This window comes from Leptonotus elevatus, chromosome 12 (assembly GCF_054856555.1).
Source record: "Leptonotus elevatus isolate MCC_2025b chromosome 12, RoL_Lele_1.0, whole genome shotgun sequence".
NCBI lineage: Eukaryota > Metazoa > Chordata > Actinopteri > Syngnathiformes > Syngnathidae > Leptonotus > Leptonotus elevatus.
Window position 1 is genome coordinate 16,911,925 of NC_141250.1, and position 21,682 is coordinate 16,933,606.

The 21,682-nt window shown below is 39.5% G+C and overlaps 1 protein-coding gene across 2 annotated transcripts in view; it reads left to right on the forward strand.

Moving 5' to 3' along the window:
- The window catches only part of LOC147164787 (uncharacterized), a 104,144-nt gene that overhangs the window by 73,915 nt on the left and 8,547 nt on the right, over positions 1-21,682 (forward strand). For both annotated transcript variants that reach the window (XR_015096703.1, XM_086091492.1), the window contains one exon: positions 6,480-6,631. Coding sequence is in view for 1 of the 2 variants with exons in the window: in XM_086091492.1 (XP_085947618.1) it covers positions 6,480-6,631 (152 nt within the window). In the remaining variant the exon portion in view is untranslated. The remainder of the gene's footprint in view (positions 1-6,479; positions 6,632-21,682) is intronic.

The window sequence follows — 21,682 nt, forward strand, 5'->3', positions numbered from 1 at the left end:
AATCGCATGATTTCACGAGTTAACTTACAATTAATCACAAATGTTATATCTGTTTTAAATGTACAGTAAAAAAAAAGATAGGTTTTCATACTCTTGTTAACAAAAGTGGGAAAAAAATGTTAAACTAATAAAAATAGTTCAAATGAATTTTTGACGTCTATAACCATTAATGGCAGCGAAAAATATTATTTTTTAATTAGTTTTTTATATCCGTTTTTTTATTTATTTAGTCATTTATTTATTTAAAATTTTGGCAGTTTTGGTCCTGCATATATACGACGTAGACAGCGTGATGGTGACAGTGAGGGACGACTGCTCAGGCTGTGGGTCATATCGCGCTTTTCAGATCTCTGTCAGAGGTGGCAGGTCACGCCAAACCCCCCCTCGCAACTACTGACGTTTTCCAGCTCTGGTCAGCCCCGCGCGCGCGTCCCCCCCTCCCGCTCGCTGCCCGTTTGGCCCCTTCAGTCCCTAACAGCCCGATCAGAGCCACATGGGAGGCCTGTGACAGGCACGCCAGATAGCAGCTCAACTTTTACACTTGTATTCAAACACGCACTTCTCTGCAAAGTCACCATGTCAACATCTTTTTATAGGTTCATGACTGGTTCCATCAGCAGGGAGGGCAGGCGCACGCTCTTGATGCTGCAAAATGTAAACTGGACCAAAACACATGCATCATCCCGGGGTTTAGGATTTATCGCTACTTGTCTAGTTCCTGTTTTGCTGAACACCAACATAAACAAAACGTGGAACAAAATGTCCTTATTTTTTGTGGTTGTTTTTATTAGACTTTACACTAATCTGATCTGATCAGTTCGGACAATAGTTGGCGTATTTTGTTAATTTTGTGACCAGCCATAATGTTTTAATTCGCCGATCCAATGAAGCACACGATTGACAATGACATATTGCGCCATTTTGTGATCGGGATAGTGAAAGCCCCAAAAATCCTGATCGTGTAAAGCAATTAGGGTTGGGAATGCCTAAAAAAATTAAGCACTTACTTCATAGATGTTTCCCTGATTAGTACATGGAACATAATAATAATGAATAAGAAATCAAGCCTGCATATAATTGAAATGTATTGATGAAAAAAAATTAACCCCCCAAAAATTATTTTAAAAAAATGCTAATAATAATTCAATATGCATTTCCCATGGAAAAAATGGGGGGGGGGGGGGGACAAAATCAAACAAATAAATAAAAATTGAGAAAAAAAATCCGCAATTTGCAAATTTACGAGTGCGGAACAGCGAGTATGCGGGGGTCCATTGTTATTCAATTCAATACAATTATTTATATCAAACTCAAAAATTCAAAACAAATAAATAAAAAATGCACAGTTAAAATGAAGAAATTAAATACATCTACTTACAAATATTTTTCCCAAGAACTACACATAAATAAATGTATGACAATTCAGTAATTCTCAAATTGTCAGGCTCCCTCTAGTGGTAATTAAAGGAATTACTGAATTTAACTGTATAATGTTACAGCAGTTTCATATTTTTTTTAATTCAGTTTGTTAAGTGTACAGTACAGCTCAGTGGTTTCAACTTTTAAGTGCAATACATTTAATTATTCAGAAAAGTTTGTTTTCACATATTTATTTAGGTCAAAATGTATTCTACTTTTTATATGGCATCAGTTTTGATTAATTTATTTCAGTGTTTTTTTTTTTTTTACTTTATCTTATATTTAAGCACAGTTTTAATGTTAAAACTGCATAATGTTACAGTTGCTAACAATACGAATAAATCTACTTTTCAGGTATGAAAAATTAGCCTTCATGATAAACAGTTAGGCCACTACTGCAGTATAATAGCATTGGCCATGCGGAACTTGGAAAGCTAACAATATATTTTTAGATGATATTAGTGTAAAAAATTTGACAACCGCTGCACTAGATATTAGATAATAGCAACACGACTTGTCCATACTGAATCTGCTCCAGAATTATACCGTCAGTCTGGTCCTCTGTGTGTAATAAACCACAGAGCCTAAACACAGATGTTTCCGGGTCAGCCAGCAAGACCTCTTGACAATTGGTCACCACCTCTTTATGCATGTAAATCACAGCCGACATCAGTACGATGTGGGTGCCCCCCCCCCCCCAAAAAAAAGTTACATCTGACGGTGGGGCCATGACGCTCCAGTGCTTTGAAAGCTGAAATGCCAGCGTCTGACCTCTGGCGTGTAACATTGAAGGTCGTTCATAAAATACAGTTTTGCTCATAACTCTTGAGATGAGATACTCGTCAAAAACAAATATTCCGTTTCTTTCATTTGCTGACTTGTGAGTGCTTGATAGCTCGATCACTTAAAAAAAAAAGAATGGGGAAAAAAATCATGTAACTATCGTCGTCTCTGTTGTGTGGCACGGTGGGTTTGTTAGGGATGTTTTTGAAGCGGCGAATCTCCGTGTCAGATTATGCCACACCATCCATTTGACTTTCATAAGGTGTTTACGCTTCAGAAATTGTGGCAGTGGCTTCTCTCTTGTGCAAAGGCTTTTACATATGTTGTGCGTTTCAGAATTGCTGCCCCAGTTATAGCTATCATTCTTTAAAAAAAAAAAAAGAAGAAAAACAAGTGGAACATGGGGCTTGTCATTTAAAGTTTTGTTCTATTTGTATCTTCTTTGGTCTTTCAGTACAGCATAATGGGATGCTTTTTAGCAAAAATACGAACTGTGAACAAAATTGACAACAACTCTGACATGTCGTTTAAAAGTTTTAGGCCACCACAAAACGTTCCAATGTTGGATAAATGCACTTCGCATGATTTTGTAAAAATACAAATATAATACAATACAGAATGGGCTCTTTGCACAAATCTACTACTTCCTGGACTCAGTAGCACTCCTTTATTTCCTGTCTTTCATGAGTGGACAAGCTGATTAATCCAGGTGTGCCTGACCTCAGTAACCACGACGACAATGGCCAGACACACCTGGATTAATCCATTTGTCCACACGTGAAATACAGGAAACAAAGGAGTGGTATTAAAGTTCAGGAAGGAGTCGAGCAGTGCATAGAGCCCATAGTGCTGTCGCAATCAAATATTTTTTGAATCAATTAAGGTATCAATAATTCAATCGAGTAATCGACTAATCTGATTCATTTTCATTTTGCATTAAAGTTTATTACAAAGCATTTTCCCCTGATTATGGTTTATTAACCAGTGATTGGTGGTTATTTTGTACTTTGTATCCGTAGTGGATTGATTTGATTTGATGTTACCAGTTTGATCATTGTTTTCCAAAGTAAAAACAGATGTTTGCAAATGTTTTATTTTGATTAAACACGGAAGAAAATCAGTCTCCTTTCATGAAGGACTACCGAAATCAGTTACTGTTGATATGATGAAATCAGAGGATTTGAACAATTTTAAATTAAGAAAAATGGCTGCAGATGCAGGAATTAATTTTCACTATTTGCATCAATGGATCATTTTAGTCTCCAGATTCATAGTCCAAGTACTAGGAAGTAGTTTGATCAAATAAAAAACAGATGAAGAAAGATTACAAATGAATGAAGACCTTTGCCTATTGTTTGGTTTGGTTAGAAAGATTTATAACAATTACGGAAATCAATTGTTAAATCAAATATAGGCATAAAACAAACAAAAATGCTATTATATTAGTGATACACAAATGCTGTGCTTTATGTGCAAAGACATTAAAATGTACATCATTAAAAAGAAAAAGAAAATGCAAAGAAACTATAACAGTGCTAATTAAAGTTGTTTACAAATGTTTTGCTTATTATGTGCAAATACGGCCACTATAGAATTTGCTTTAACGTAAATATGGTCACGTAAGTACTTGACACTTGTCATGACTAGCATTTTTTTGGGGAAAATCACATTTAAAGTGACGTATGCAGGGTCCATTCAATAAAATTTCACCATGAAGATTTCTGCATGTTTTCCTAAAGAGCTATCTCGGCTGATGATTTACACAAAGCCCGGTACTGATGTGTTTGATGTGGACAATATTACTTAACACCTGGGCTCTTGTTAACGAGGGGAAGTCTGCTGTCGGGATCACCAGCACTATCCTTAAGGGATGGAAAGGATGAAACAAGTGCATGTGGGTGGGGTGGGGGGTACAAAAAACCCAGTATGAGTCCTGTTCAAAGGCACAGACGACCCCTGACTGGATTAACATTTATTGACGCTTGTTCAAGCTTTCCTTTCTTTGGTTTCTTTTTTTTCTTTTTTCTTTTTTTTTGCTCCTGGACAAAGACTCAAACATAATTGCAGCGGCTGTTCCGCCAACTGATCACTGACATGGCAACAAAAGCCACCCTAATAGGAGGTTCATTAAGGATTAGAAAGTCTCTATTACAAAACAAATTAAGCGTGCTCTGATCTTAACATATAGGTCGAGCGGCGTTACAGCAAAGTTTAAGCCGTTAGATGGCTGAAAAACTTATTACGGCTTAGCGCTGAGGTAGCACTTTGCTATTGATTTTACGATAGCTAGGTATGATGATTTATGGAGTGCTTGTGTCAGTATAACAAGCTGAAGGACACACAATATCATCTCCAACATCATTAAAATTCAGAGGTCTCCAGAGCTAGCTCATCAAGTACTGTTCACCACCTTGGAATTTCACGCACACACACCAGCAGAGTCAGAAAAAAAAAAAAAAAGATAAAGGTGTGTAGCGTGAACTGTCCGCTTTTAAGCGATCATGTTTATGGTGACTTATAGTATACAGTGGTACCTCAACTTGTGAGACCTCACTTATGAATTGTTTGCGATACTAGCTAAGCCCAGCTTTTTTGGGGGGGGGGGGGGGGGGTCTTGAGTTGTGGACAAAACTTGACGTCAAGCAGCAGACAGTGAGCAATTCTTCAAAAAAGAGGCCAAGTGCTTGATTCATGCTGTTTTTTGACATTCCCAGTTGGACTTACGAAATAAGCCAAATTAGCATCGATGTTATGGTAGTGAGAACACTTTTGAGCCACAGATAGAGTGTGAATGTTTTAAATCATTATCCATAAACTGTTTGTTTACGTTCTATTCAACTATGTTGTTGCTATAAATGCATAGCATTATTTTTGTAGTGTTTTTTTGTAGGACTGGAACGAATAAATGGCATTTCCATTCATTTAAATTGGGAAATATTATTTGAAATTTGAATGTTTTGAGTTACTGTACACGCAAGTCACAGAATGAAATAAACTGTAGAAGCAAATCTGAATTTTCAAATGGTGTGGGACTTCACTGTAGTACTACTTTATGCCACAACATGCCAGGTGGCGCTGTGCACCACTGGAAGAGATGCAGCGTTACTAAGAACAAGAAGAGGGGGATATTCGTTTTTCCCTTGTGTCCATCTGTGTTAGTATCGCAGTTTTTTGAAAGTTTATATGTTTTATATATTTTATATATTATGGTATATATTACCTATAGTATGCTAGCCCTGTCAGTAGCGACTTGTAACTATGTTAGCATTAAGCTAGCATACTTTCATTAGACAAAATGATTAGGTTTGGTTGAACATTTTGGTGTTTAAATGTACAATATTTAATTCTCCTTAGTCTGAAGTATCAGTTTTTGCAGTAAACAATGATTGGGAGGGGGAAACAAACAGCTTGAAGCAAACACGGTGGGTGCTCCGGAATACTTTAAAAAGTGTATTTTAATGAGATTAAGTGTGTTTTAATACTTTACAGCATGTAGGAGGTAAAAGACGATGTATAAAAAAATTCTTCATGTGGTTTCTATATCACAGATTTTCACCTATTGGGTGGATTTGTAACCTATCCCCCCACCATAAATGGAAATTCACTATGTGGTAGGGCGGCGGGCGTACTCTATATGTAACAGTGCCATTGAGTTTCTTTTTCAGTTCAGTCCTACATCATACCTTGTCTATGTTTCGCATCCGTTTGAACTACTTTCACCCTGTTTTGCATTTCACGTGCTTTCCTACAGCATGCTTATGTTGTGATTTGCGTATAAGCCTGCTTAATGTGCGTATCAATGGCACAGCAGTGCAGTTCAAAAGGTCTCCCTTTAACACGACCAGTGCCTCACTCCGTAGAGCAGCAACCACCAGACTCGGTGGCAAAAATCTGTGGTACACTAGAGCCCCCTGTGGGCAGACGGCGGTACTGCCGGCTGCTGCTTAACGAGCCCTGGTTGGATGATTTGGCCAAATGCTTGTCATTATCTGACTGCTCTTCCTATTGTTTCTTAGCCGTTTCAAAATGATGCACTGCTAATTTTCATTTCATGTGCAATATTTAGCTAATAGATGAGAATACAGCCTGTTTTGTTTTTTGTCCAAATTTGTTATGGTTTATATAGCATTGGATTAGTTTATATAATTATAGACATAAAGAGAGACTGTTTCCAGAGAGACTTTTTTTTTCTTTAACCCTTAATAAAAACAACAAGGATGAGCTTACCAAATTTCGGCCTGTAGGACGCCTGTAAACTTCAGGATCTTGTTTTGCAGATTCCTCTGGATCCCCCCCACCCTTCCTCCTCCTCCTCCTCTTCAAGGATGCCAGATTCTCTCCATCATCTCCTCCAGCCGTGAGGTCTAACTGGCAGGGCAGGGGCGTGTGTGCGGACATGCTGGGCGCTGGCAACGTGCTCCGTCTGCTTGTGAGTAATGCAACTACAGACAACCCCCACCGACCCAACTCACACACACACACACGCGCGCACACATTGGTAGGGAAAGATGGGCTGTAGATGGTGAGACGGGGGCACTCCTGCTGTGACTTGGCGCACCCCACTGGACAGCTGGAGACTTAGGGAGAGGAGCCGCTGCCAAAGCCGGCTGACAGAGTAGGTGGGGTGCTGCAGGTGCAAGGCTGGGCGAGGCCTGAGGTGGCTCCCATACCTGCAGCTGATCACCGGCCCATCATCTGTAATTATCACTAGCAGCGAGGTAGAGGGGAAACGGCTGGACACACACATTTAAAAGCACTTTAATATCCTTTGACTCTGATGTTGTGTGGAAAAGTACGTAATGACTTTTGTTTACGTAATTCCTATTTAATTTTGGAATTTGAGACAATATTGCTCATTTATGTTTTTTATGGGATATCTATGACGTCAGTATAGAGACTATTTTTCTGTGTTTCCTCCATGGAATAGAGTCAACCCTCGTTTATTGCGACGGGAGTGTTCAAGATCCATCGACAATAGATTAAAATTCAGGATGGAAAGTGACCATGTTTAGAAAAAAATAATCATGTGACCCCTCCCACATGCATTAAAACACATGTTTAAAAGTTGTCCTTACGGTCCTCACTCTCTTGCTTACACATTTTCCCAAAAATAAGAGGTCAAGCATCCTTGCTTCAAGCTGTTTGTCACTAAAACCGTAAGAATGCCTTATTAAAAACAGAATTGAACGATGCATTTTTACACACCAAAATGTTCACCATAATCTGGTTTTATGAAAGTCTGCTATCTTAATGCTAACGTTTAATGTGAAACACCATGGATGGGCTAACGGAAGTTAGCATATATACCTTCAAACAGCCGCTACTTTAACACATTCAGAGATTGCTGCACAAACAAACAGTTTAACTCATTTGCTCCCAAAAACGTATAAATACGTTCAATTTTAAATATTACCATGCTCCCAAATACGTGAATGGGGGGGGGGGGGGGTGTTGTAATACGCAAGCACACAGAAGGCTTTGATGTAGCTGAACTGAAGAGAATGCTTGAAGCAATGGTAGTTATTACAAAAATGGCCAGTAGGTGGCAACAGAGTATAAGAGAGCAACCAGGGCCATGTTGCAAAAAAGCTCTTTCCCCCACTGTTTAAACAGATTTGTGAATAATGATGAAACTTAGCTATATTCTAATGCTAATTGCTGCAAAACAGAAACAGATAGAAATTTACTTTTTTTTCCTAATGAAAGAACAGACTCTAATATTTCTTTTGGTAGGTTCCATGTTTTGAAAGCAATAGAACAGAATATTCTGTGGACCTTGCAAAATCCAGTAAAACAGCCGGGAACGAAGGGGGTTGTTTAAGTGAAAATGCCTGGAAGTGCATGAGTTAAACGAGAATATCCTCAACAGGCCATTCTCGCCTTGAATAAAGTTGCAAAGAGGGTGAAAAAATCTCGGGTAGGTTTTCCTGTATTTTATTTTATTGTAACTCTTGAAAAAATAAAAATGTGTGGGAATTATTATTATTATTTTTTTTTACTAAAGCACAAATATTGAAAATTACCCCCACGACCCACTGAGCATGTAAAAAGTACACCACATCAGTCCTTTTGGGTTTCAATTGATTCAACATTGAATTCATCAAGCCATCATGCCATAATCATCATCATGTACTGCGTGAGTTGTCCGCAATTGTACCCCCACCCCAACCCCACCATACATGACTGTTAATTCCACCTTTCTAGAAAGAAAAATGCATCTCTCATCTTGATAAGATAATTGATAAGCTAGTTTATTTCCTGAATAATCGTCTAGTTTAAAGACTCATTCATCAAAGGAATGAAATTCTTAAAATACCGTAAAATCTTGTAAACGCACCCCTACCAACCCCCCACCCCCAACATAAAATCTCCTTTAAAAAGCAGTTTTTTTCTTTATACTTCAGTGTAATAAAAATTCCAATATCAAAAATGGAAATTGACATTCAAAACATACATTTGTAATGCAGGTTTAAACTATGCACTTTTTCCATACCTATGAGTAATGTCTTTCAAAGTATTTTTTAAAATCATGTTTTTTATTTCTTCACTGTAACTGCTTTTAACTGTTACCTGAAGCACATTGTGCTATGTGGAATGTGTTATAAATCAGTTATTTATTTTTTTGTATTTTCATTTCTTATTAAGCCTCCTATATAATATGATAATATGAGGACTCCCCCCCCCCCAAAAAAAGAGTGTTATTACTAGGATTTTACAGTAATCAACCTATGAATGCAAATCATCACATCATATAAACGAGGCGTGTCAAAAACGTTGGCGCAAGCCAACAAATACCGAATCGGCCATCTCCAAGCTGAACAGCTTGAGCCCTTATATGCAGATGAGAGCAAAGTGCAGCAATTTAACCACCAGACTCTTCATCACAACGCTGTCGACCCGAAGCTGTTTTACAACCGCAGCTTTGAGTGCTGCATGCGTCCGTCCCGGTAAGAAATAACACCGCTTTAATGTTATGAATACCAAGCCATGCCCCCCCCCCCCCCCCCCCCCAAGGCAATGTTGCCAGCGCCCCTCTCCTCCTCCCTCACTCTCCATCTATTTGCTTAATCTTGATTCATCAGTTACGGAGGCTTATTACGGAGCCCTGACAGCGTGCTCGAGCTGTTGATAAATGACACCGCTCAAGCCGGATTCAAAACGTGAGGCTCAAGTGCCAATTATCTCGGCGGACCCGGTTAATAAGGGGATCTCTTGTTAACTATCTGATCTCAGCGCGGGCGTCGTTTGTCATCGAGGGCCCGTGTTTACCTCCGAGACGGCGGCTCGCGACACCTCCCCTGCCTAACATATGTAAAACCTGGATCTTTGTTCCTTTAATAACCTTTTATTAACAGCCTGACATCATGATTAAGTCGGGTCCAAACATGCGCACAATGAAGTACACAATTACCCTCACGCCCACGCGGCAAGCCGATCACAGTCGGAGCGGAGAATAATGAATATTGAGCCGCCGTTTGATCCATTCTGCATGGAGAGCCCAATTTGCTGGAGCACCTGGAGCCGTGCCACCGCGTTGAGTTTTTTGAGCCGATGATGGATACTCATGGGAGCTTATTTCCACCAGCGCATCTTCTACTGATTTGTAAAGATGATAAGTGCTTTGACCTTAACTCATCATTACAGCTCATTAGCGCTTTTGTTTGGAAGGAGATGGGCTCGTTGCAAACAAAGCTGTTTACCGCTAAGTCAGAAACTATGCGATGGAGGTTGCAGGGTTTTTTTTTTCTTCCGCAGGTCTCAGATCAATCACAAGTGCACTCAGCCCTCTGTCTTTGCGGATGTTAGCATGCCGTCAGGCACGTCTTGAGGGCTGGCTAACAGGAGGGCTGCTTGGCCCTAATATGTATTTTCTTTCCCTGGGAAAGTAGCAAATAAAATATTTTGTAGGTCTGCGTACCCAAGGGACTTTGCCTTCCATCATGAAACACCTCCAGCTCGTAAGCAGAAGTTGTAAAATACTTCCAGACTACGCTTCAAACATTCCTTTTAACCTTCGTTGTCCAGAGTGTTAAAAAAGAAAAAAAAAAAAAAACAGCGTCACAGCGGTGCCACGACATTTCCGAGATATGAGGCATCGATCGGCAATTTATATTTTTTGCTTTACATTTAGGATATGCGCACTGTATGGTGACACTGAACCAGTCAACTTGCGTGACAAAAAGCAGCAGCTTCATCAAACTGAACATGAAGAGAATTACTTTTCTTGGTGAAAACAACCGCATACAGTAGTTCTGCCTTTGGTTAGTCCGCTTAGCTTGATGCTAACAAACAATGCAAAACACCAATGACATGCTAGCATCGGTAGTCGCAGTTTTAGAAACAACCAATATTTTCAACTTACAGATAATATAACAATAATCACAGGCATGTCTTCTTTATTGTAGATGAAAAATGACTATCACAACATTTGCACTCACGAACAGAAATAGAAATAGAAGTAGAAGACGAACGTTACGATATTGTGGGAAGGTAAGCGATATTATACAAAAAGAAGCTCATAATACGATATCTCAACCTTGGAGGTTTCTGCTATGTCCATGCCAGAAGGTTTGCCACTGTCCGCCATCTTGAATTACTTTGCCACCAGCGTGCAGCCTGTGTTCCTATTGGCTCAAACGATCACAGTGGTGTTTGGCTGAAGCGGAAAAAAGTCATTTTTTGTAATTGTTTTTGTCATTTTTATTTTTGAGATGTGCTGCTCTTCACATTTAATATCATAATATCAAAGTTATTGTATTATATTGCCTCCTTGTGGCCAACACGGGCACTCCAGAGAAGAAGCAGCACAATTAATTGGATTGCAGCATTATTAAACCATGACGCAAGAAATGTTTAATTCTTAAAAACACAAAAATGTACTGTATGTTTTTTGAATGGCAGATTGGAAACGGATTAATGGCATTTCTATTCTTTCAATGGGGAAAACATGTTTTAAGATACAAGTGTTTTTATTTATGAACATGTCTTGCATCTCAATGTACCAGTGCACAAAAAATTAAGTGCAATTTGGAAATAATGAGCTGTTTGTTTGAAATGATTGCCCGGATAAGGAGGCCGTTGAGTGAGGGGTTCTTCACAGCATCTCTACTTCCTGTTAGCCCTCCCACCTCCCCAACCCCAACCCCCACCCCTACTCCAACCTCCACCGTGTTCTCCTCCCACCAAACGCACGACTGTCTTGGCAGCATCTGCTGAGCAAAAATAAAGCCCCTTTTCCCTCACATGTAGTGAGGATGATTTGCATAATATCCCCCTCTGTAAGGTGAAAACAGAATAATAATTGGCTTGCCCTTTTCTCTCTGTGTGTTGTAAAACAGTTAGGAATTAATTTGAGGATAACTGTGCAATTAATTCTAAATGCTAAAGATGGCGTGAGGGCTTTCATACGAAGGTGGGGAAAAAGGTACACAGGCGGAGGTCACAAAACAAAAGGCGAGTGAAACTGCTGCATTTCAATGTAGTATATTTTTTTCCCTTCTAAGCTTAACCTATAAGAACAAAACATGTATAATAAATCAGTTTTTTTTTTTTTTATATAGGGATGTGCGACACCACTCAACTCAACTCTTTAGTAATCACCAATACTGATACCAAGTACTGATACATAACATTTCCACATACAAAAAGACAAAATATAGAATTTTTTCGTAAAATCGCTCTAAATGAATGGCAATTTTCTATTCTTCTCATTTCTTAGTTCCTGATCATAAAACGGCCACAAGAGAATATCGGCTACTGTCACAAGTATCGATACTTTGAAATAGGTCAGGTATCAGCCCGACACCGATATCCGGTCCATCCCTAATAATACAGATGAAATCATTCCATGTATTTGTTAACTCATTCAAACCCCAAAACGTATTAATACATTTTTAATACTTTGTCTTGCTCTCCCAAAAACGTATTTATACATTTTTATGTTTTTATTTATGCTTGAGCATACAGAAGGATTTGATACAGCTTCTGACAAGAAGAGGTCGCTTAAAGCAATGGTAGTTATTACAAAAAACGTCCAGCAGGTGGCAGCAGAGTATAAGAGACCAGCCAGGGTCATGTTGCAACAAGCTCTTTTCCCCTGTGTTTTAAACAGGTTTGTGATGTTGAAGTTAGCTATAATCTAATGCTAATTTCTGCAAAACGGAAACCGATACAAATATACTTTTGCCCTGATAAAAGAAGAGACTTTAATCTTTCTTTTGGTAGGCTCCATGTTTTTATAACAATAGAACGCAATATTCTGTGGACCTTGCAAAATCGGTCAAAATTCAGTAAAACAACCGGGAGCGAAGGGGGTTGCTTCAGTGAAAATGGCTGGGAGCTATAAAAAAAATAAAACGAAAAAATGATCACGTTAAATCCCAATCACAATATTTAGGGGGAAAAAATGGCAATTAGATTAATTCACCAGGTTTTACTCCTAGTTTAGTACCAACTTTGTTTTTGACGCGTTTGGCTTTTTCTGTCAATGAGGGAAAATACAGTGCAGGGAAAAATACTTATTTTGTAACCTTATAACACACCACTGTTAATTCTACACTCAGCAGCGCTTGGGTTGGCTAAAAAGGCTATCTTGACATGGTAATAGTCTATCTGACACAGGACTGTGATTTGACTTGATTCCACATATATGTTGAGCTCGCGTGTGTGTGTGTGTGTGTAATAGTAGGCCATGTCATGTCAGTAGCGTAGCGTCGGCCTGTAGGCCGTCCTACCAGGAATAGCAGCTTCATTCCACAGAGGAAAGAAGAACATGCTTCGCCTTGAGTCCCAATTACACCGAATGATGGTGAGAGGACATGCAGATTGCGCCGCACTTCCGAAGGCGCAAGGCCCCATCGCTCCAGTCATATCCCGTGTCCCTCCCTGAGAGGTGCCGACGGCTCCCGGCGCATCATGCGTGCTGTTATTTGTGTTTAACTGCCAGGAAAAGGAGAATAAAAGCCAGAGTGGCACGGACATGGCTGCATCCTGTGAGCTAACGTAACATTCCTCACCTTCAGGGAGGAAACGTTCCCTCACAATAGATCCAGCCTGAACAAAGTCTACGCAGGCGATCCGCCGCCTTTGATCTCATCCTTGGATCATTGCGGTTGTGATCAATTTTGTCTTTGAAATCTAAATTAGACAAGTGTAAGGGATCTGTGTTACACGTGTCGAGGCGGGGGGAAGGCTTAAGCGTGAGATTTGGGCGGCGCGGCGCAGCCGAGAGGCGGCTCGCTGCTCGTCAGTGGCTTTCTCCTAATCCTGGCCTGATCTTTGCGTTTGATCCGCTGCATGGTCCTGAGACTGCATGAGCGCCAGCTATCGCTGTAATTCAAAGTCAATATTGTGCTCATGATCCGTCTCTGCGGGCCTGCCGAACCGGTAAGATGGTGGAAGCCGTTGTTGCTGCTGCTGAACTCGGCTCGCCAACTTCACCCGTTCTGACTTTTCGCGAAGGCGAATTTCGCCAAACTGACCTGGCTCCATCTGATTTTTTTTCTCTTTCACAATTATGTCATCAAGGGGACGCATTGTGAAGACATGGATGACATCAAAATGGCCGCCACAATAAAGCTACATAGTATCCTAAAAGAATCCTTCCAGAAGTGCTTGAAGTTACTACGAAGGCAAAAACTTGTATTTGAAATAATGTCTTTAGTGACACCAGGCCCGGAACTTTTTTTATTTTTATTTTTTTTATTTTTATTTTTATTTTTTTTATTTTTTATTTTTTTTATACATACCTTGTATCTTATTACCATTTCCACTGGATACAGGACTATAAATTAACACATTGTAACGATAACGGCAATATCGTGATACCGCGATATTAAAACTGCCACAATATCGTCGTCATCATGCCTTCTTCATTTCCATTTGTGCAGCTCTACCACCCTCTGGTGGCTAGTTTTTTAGTGCAGTTTAATTTTCATATGGCATGTTTCAGCCCTTCTATGTTTAAAATCCACGCTCATCGTCAGATGAAGCGGAACATAATATGGGGAGGAACTCAATGTGTGCGTGAATTAGCAAGTAAGTGTCTCAATATGAAGTGTTACTAGAGATTGTAGGTTGTTTATATGGATTGCTTTTATGAGCTCATTTTTTTACAATATTGTGACCTTTTTTTTTTATATCGCCAACTCCCCCACAATATCGTGATAATTATGATATCGTGAGCTTCATATCGTGATGTTTGGATATCGTTACATCCCTAACAATTTCCACTGCCCGGTCGGTGGCCCACAGTCAAGGGGTTCTGTGTGGAGTTTGCATGTTCTGTCTGTTTGTAGGAAGGAACTTTGAGCACTTCTGAATAACAATGTTAGCATCTAACCTTCAGGCTTTAGCTAGAAAGCAAGAAAATGTTGGGAAAAGCCTACTTGAACATGTGAATTTTATTATAACTTTTTTTTCCCAAATTAGATTATATAGCCTGGTCAGGATTTACAAGTGGACTAATCTGTACTTTTTTCTGGAAACAGAACTGAAAAAATTGCCAGAACGCCAGCAAAGCACCAGGCTGCTGGTGCGATTCCCTGCCTTTCCCCAGTTTAGTGGCTACAATTTGTTTTGATAGAGTGCTGTGCCTTTTTAACGTGCCATGGTTTTGCTCTTCAGTGTAGCAATTTGAAAGGTTTTCCTTCCAGCCAACCGCACTGAATAAAAAAGAGGAAGCGAGCCATTATTTAAATATTTGTGGTAGTCCACGTTCATGTTTGGAAGGTCAAAGGGGATTTGTGGAAAGGAATTGTCACAAGATGAGATGCGTGTATCATAGTGGTTGCTATCATGTAAACACTGTCGTTTGCCCGATTAAGCATATCCTCGCTGCTATGTGAAAAACACCTATGTGCATTTAAAAAAAAAATATATATATATATATATTTTTTTTTTTTTTTACGTTTTTGGCATGAAGCTGAATGCAGACATAGCAAAAACGTAAAAATAAAAAAAATTGTGTTTTTCACATAGCAGTGGCAATATGTAGGATATAGCATGCAGAAGCTATGAGCTTCTGTTTAATTTTTTGCCCTAAACCACATCTCTCCCACTTCTTTTAATCAACACGGGATTAAATGCGGCTCCAACTCCTTGGGCAAAATGCGGGACTGTGAGCGCGTATGTACACCGGTGGCCCACTTATAACTTAAATGACTAGTTTAGTTAACCTTCCTGATTAAGCCTAACATACTGTTATGACAGCAACAGTGCACTGCATAATTTCCACAAAATTACCATCAGTCACGGCTCCACCTGCTATAAATATACCATACCTGGCGGCAGCAGTCTTTGCTGTACTTTTTTTTTCTTCTTTTTTTTACAAGATCGTGCGCAGGAGTCCAGAGGTGAGGCACTTTGATAGAACATCTCGTGAAATATTTGCTGACTTCTTTCACCTATGGGACTGCTGTTCTGATGGAGCCAATGATATGTGCCCCCATTAGTCTCTGAGGAGATTCCTTAGCCCACTTCTCTCCCCGATCCGTGCCAATTAAGTAGCAGAATTATGTATATTAGTTGAAGTCGCTTGCACTTCCACGCAACGGAACGCATATAGGGTACAATGACACAGGGATCCCGTTGAATAATTAGAGGGAATTTTTGGAGCCCAGCGAGCTCAATCATATGCTGCCGTACGCTAACTATTTTTAACCAGTTAGTTCTCCCTTTTCTCTCTTTTCTCCTTCTGCTCTTTTCTTAATGTAGTCTTCTGTTCCACTGCTGCGACATTGCCCGAGGAGGTAATTGCGAAAAGTCGACACGATATCGAAGTCAGAGTGGAGCGCTACTTCCAGAAATTGTGAAAAGAAAAAAGGGCTTGGCTTCTTTTTGTTTTGTACTCGGCTTTAAGGCTTTAATTTTATTTACTGCGAATACCTGTTTATTGTGAGGTTTATGTGTAGAGGGAAAAAAACAAAACATTAATTGCAGCCCTGTCTGTAAACCCGTCACGCCATGTTTGGTCTGTCATCCGTACAACTCACAGCCGTGACGCTTTTTATTTTTTATTTTTTTTTACAAGCCGGCTGCTGTGCGGAAATGTGGAGTGTCGCTCGCAGGCCTCTTCTTCCCGCACTCATCAGTATTCTAATGACTCGCCACCGCCATCCCAGTGTGTTTATTTTTAGAGATCGAGAGATTGATGAGATGCTCATATCATCCTTAACCACCAACTAATTAACTAATTAGGACATTCAAATGAACACTTGCAGCGTGTGGCGTAGGAATGGGCAAACAGCTCACGACTCCGCTCAGCAGCACGCACGGTTTATGTTGGTGGCACAAAACGCTAGTAGTGGGAAGTAACTAAGTACGAATGTTGGGTTACCGTACTTCACTACATTTTCCAAGTATCTGTGCTTTGAGAACGCAAAATAAGATGCTTTATTCTGTTTTCATTATGGAATTTAGCTATTAATTCATTCACTGCCATTGACGACTATAGACGTAAAAAATTCATGTAAACTATTTATTTTAGTTTAACATTTTTTTCCAATTTATTTCATTTGTTATGAAAACCTAGAAAAAAATGTATTGTACATTTATAACAGATATAAAATGTGTGATTAATCGTGAGTCAACTATTGAAGTTATGCCCTTATTTTTAATAAACTTTTTTTTTTAATTAGGGGCGTCAGGCGATTACAATTTTTGATTGTAATTAATCACATGACTTCACTAGTTAACTAACGATTAATCAATTTTGTTTTAGATTTTCATACTCTTAGCAAAAGTGGAAAACAATTTAAAGTAATAGAAATAGTTCAAATGAATTGTTGACGTCTATAGTCGTCAATGGCAGTGAATGAGTTAATATAGTTCACAACGTTGGCAAAGTTATGGGAACAGGTTTTGCTAGCATAAAAGTTGAGCTAACACTAGCTGGTAAACAGCAAGTGAAATGTAATGTGAGTTTATTCTCAGTACGGGCAGAATGTAAAACTATTTTGTGTGAAAAATTTTTGCAATATATTGTCAGAAATTCATAAACTTTTGTTTGCACTTAATTACACTTGTTTTTTTTACATGAGTACTTGAGGTCTTTTTTATTTTATTTTCTTTTTTTTTACACAAGTATCAGTCTTGTTGAGCAAAATGCTTCATTGCTGTGACTCTTATAGCCTAAATAAGATTCATGAACTCAAAAACGAATCAAGTGTTCATGCAGATCAATATGGCGTCATCATTGTACATCTATCTCCTCAATCCCACAAACTCATTGTTATTAGTCCCAGATTGCCAGTGATTTTCTCACACGTCCCACTTAGCTTGACTTTGACCTCTGAACTCACCTTAGCTGAAGGTGAAAATCCTTGAAGGCAAGTCATGGCAAATGTTTCATTGTCAGTATTCTAATTAGTTTCTGTATCATTGATACTTTGGCCGATTCACCTTGTGCTTGCCTCTTTGCTGACCAGAGCTTAGTGATTGTTATTATGCTGAGTGTCATGAGTCAGCATTCTGTTGACTTTAATTACAACAAGATACGGATGACATTGGTCTGGATCTGATGATCTAATTAAAAAAGGATTTTAGGCACTCCTTTTGCTTGATTTTGATGAAGACATTGATGCAGTCAAATTTAATATTTTTTTCAAAAATCTATACTTTAAGTCCGTCCACATGAGTGGGTGTTATTTTTATTTACGTATTATTGACCTATGTAAAGTATTAAAAAATGGCTTGCTCTCTTTGATTATACAATGTTAAAAGGGGAAGTCAACCCTCCAATTTTTTTTGACAATAATATGTTCTATGCAGCCCCACTAGTCTAAATATGGTATTCTGGTTAATATTGTGTTAGTGGAATATGAGTTAAGCAGCAAACTCCAGCTGTTTTATCCATCTTGGAGGGCGGCCATTTTGCGACTGAAGATGACATCAATGTTGGTGAGCTGTGATTGGTCGTTGCCTGAGCCCCAAGCAACGTTGATGTCATCTTCAATTGACAGCAAGTTGCAAAATGGCCGCCCCCAGAGATGTATAAAAATTTTGATTTTGGATTGGATTTTGCTTCATAACTCTTATTCCACAAATATAATATTAATCAGAATGTCATGTTTAGACTAATGAGGTTACATATAACATATTAATGTCAAGAAATGTTTAAGGTTGACTTCCACTTTAACTCATTCACTGCCAAATATTGTACATTTAGAACAGATATCAAATTTGTGATTAATCATGAGTTAACTAGTGAAGTCATGCAATTAATTATGATTAAAAAATTTAATCGCCCGATGCGGCAAATTTTTATTAAAATGTTTGTCTTAAAAAATATATATATATTTTTTTATAATTAAAATTACTTTAAAAAAATTAATAAAAAGAAGAAGACGAAGAAAAGAAAAGAAAAAATTAGGGGCGTCAGGCGATTAATTTTTCCCCGTAATTAATCGCATGACCTCCAGTTAACTCACGATTAATCACACATTTTATATCTGTTCTAAATGTACAGTATTTTTTTTTTTAAGTTTTCATACTTTTGTTAACAAAAGTGGAACAAATGTTAACCAAATGTTTTCCTAATTTTTGATGTCTATAGCCACCAATGGCAGTAAATGAGTTAATGGTTGAACAAACAAGGTTTTGGTACGAGTTTCTGGCCCGACGGCAGCGAAATACTGCAACTACCAATACCACTACGACTACTGTGACCACCATTATTCTTCCTTCTTCTTTGTATTTTGTGACAGTCTGTCCTATCCTTTGCTTGGCATTTGAGCTTGCCAACAGCATTGCTTAATAGCCATACACAAGTCAATTGTATTTTCTAGTGTTCTTGTGGGAATATGTGAACATATAGTACAACAGCTCGAAGCCATCTGACCAGCCGAGTCTCTTTTCTAGGGTTAAAATATGGATGTGTTACCTCATTCGTATCTTTTTTTGGGGGGAAAGGGAAATACAGCACCTTCATCACATGTAGCACTCTCACGTGGTTTTGTTTTAAAGGTTAATAATCCTTTTAATTAAAGGATAAGCCTGCTATCGAACACAAAAAGTAATCACCCAAGGACGGAGAGCTAAAGAGGGAGAATATAGCCTTTGCAATTAGCCCAATGATTAAGGTTTTAGTGCTGGACAGAGATGAGGGAGCTTTGGTAATGTGTCATAAAATTCATAGAGATGTTCAGGCGCCGCCATGATGTCGCTCGCAGCTTTACAGCATGCGCGCATGCATGCGCACGCATGCCGTTGGCGAAACGCGGGCTCCCAAGCGCAAAAAGAGCCGCAACAGCTGTTCCTGCTTCGGCCCGATGTTTGGCACAATATGATCACTCCATCAGTGAGAGCTGCATCTGTATTCATCCGAAGCGCTTATCAAAAAACACGCCCGTGCGACAATAAATGATTCTCTGAGAGAGAACCCCCGCCCCCCCCCCAAAAAAGTATCAGACGTTCACTTTAATCACCAACGCTGTTAATCAATAAAACGGCTTCATATATTTTAATTAAAGTTTTAGTTGCGGCAAATGTTGGCTGAATCTATACGTGCGTCGTTTTGGTTTTTCATTAATGGAGCCAGTTTGGACCCGGGTACTGAGGCGGCAGCTGCTGATGACCAGTCACGCTAGGCCACTTGTGTTTGTAATTGCATTTTTTCACCTACAGAGGGTGTTAAGAATCCTTGTTAAAAAGCGGGGCGAAATCTCACAATGCCAATTATTGCCGAGCAAATTACCAGGTAGGCAATATCGAAGCTGTCAGGAAAGGTTAGCAGAAATGAGAGGAAGAAGATGGACTATTCAGACATTCATCATGGCCATAGTTGCCACTTCCAAATTGAAAATTGGAGGGAAAGCATCCTTCATTTTCTCCGAAATTTGAATCAGTTATACTGATTATTGCTGTGAGTGACAGAAAAAGCCTGGATAAATAAATAGGATGGTAATTCCTTGCTTGCGTTTTTTGTGCCGTGACGGCAAACGACGACCGCAGCACAATCAGACGTGAACTTGGAGCGCGTGCGAACGGGAACATGATGCTTGCACATGAACTCGTATTAATAGAGCTAATCTGGACCCGGCTGGTGTTTGCCGGGCTCCTTCATTGGCCGCATACTTCACAGAGTCGCCCACGTGAGAGCTTCACGCCGCCATCTGTCTCCTTCCCGCTCTTGTATATTACATTTATACTGCATGCGTGGAAATGTAGCTTCTGCCTTTTAATGAGATTGTGAGCCAACCGTAAAATGAATATTCTCTTCTTCTTCTGGCCACCAGAATGACGCCAGAGCCAAAAGCTTTGTCAATGTTCATTTCCGACTGCATTGTACTTTGAATTCCATTTACGGTGTGCTATAAATTGAAGTATTGAAAAGCAATTGAGTTTTTTGTTTTTTTTGCACTGCATCAGTGATGTAGTAAAAAGGGGTCAAGTCAAAGAGTTGTAAAAATAATAAGCAAGGGTTTGTGGAAAAAGACACTCCTCAAAGCGTGTGACAGAATTTAATATAGTTGATGCAGTTTAATGTGAATTCATAGATTGTTTGGCCTTTATTGATTCCAGGTTTTTAAACGTTAAGACCAAAGTACGCAGTAAGATGGCGGGTGACACGTGTTTATTATTTAGGGACATGTTCTAGTTTGGCAGAAAAAGTAGGCCTCAATCTGAGGGAAGAAAAACTGTGTGTCCTGTGGGCACATTGTGTGCTACGTGCGCGGTAATGTGTGTCACACTTTGAGGATGCGGTGGTGCCCTGTGTTACAAGTTTAATTCATTCCGTGATCACGCTTGTAACTTAGAACACTTAGTTCCACATTGAAATGAATGGAATTGCCATTTGTCTCTTACCCCCCCCCCCACCACCACCACCACCACCCCCCCAAAAAGACCAAAACAAAACACTCAAAACTCTGATGCTTAGCTTGTCTATGGCGCTCAGCATCTTTAGCATTAAGCTAAGTGGACTTTCCCATGGCAAAGCTATGTGGTTGTTTTAAATACTGTACACCCCGTGTAATTTTCCGTTTCATGTTGAGTTTGTTTGTAAACTTGTACTGAGAGTGGCAGTAAACATCTTGAAGTAGTTTTCTTTTCTCTTCCCCGTCATGTTGTGCTAGCCTTGTCCTAGCTAGCGCTAAGTTAGCTCATTCCTCTGGTCCGCTGTCGGTACCAGTTGTTATCGGGCTGCCAGATCGTATCGGGGTCGCCTACAGATGACGTCACGCTACATGATTGACTGGGGTGGGGGTGGGGGGTTGTTTTTCCGCAGCTCGATTCGAGTCACCACCGATTGGTGCACGGCCCTACTTCCAGCACGTAGCACTTGTATCTCAAATTTTTGCCTGCGAGTCGTAGCAAGTGATTATCTCAAAAACTCATAAGTAGGGTCACCTGTATCTCAAGGTACCATGACACATTTTTTGATCTAACCAAATGTGCAGTTTATTATTATATTCAATTCCAATACTTACATCCAGGGGTGTGCCAAAAAATTGATTCTCATAAGAATCGCGATTCTCATTTA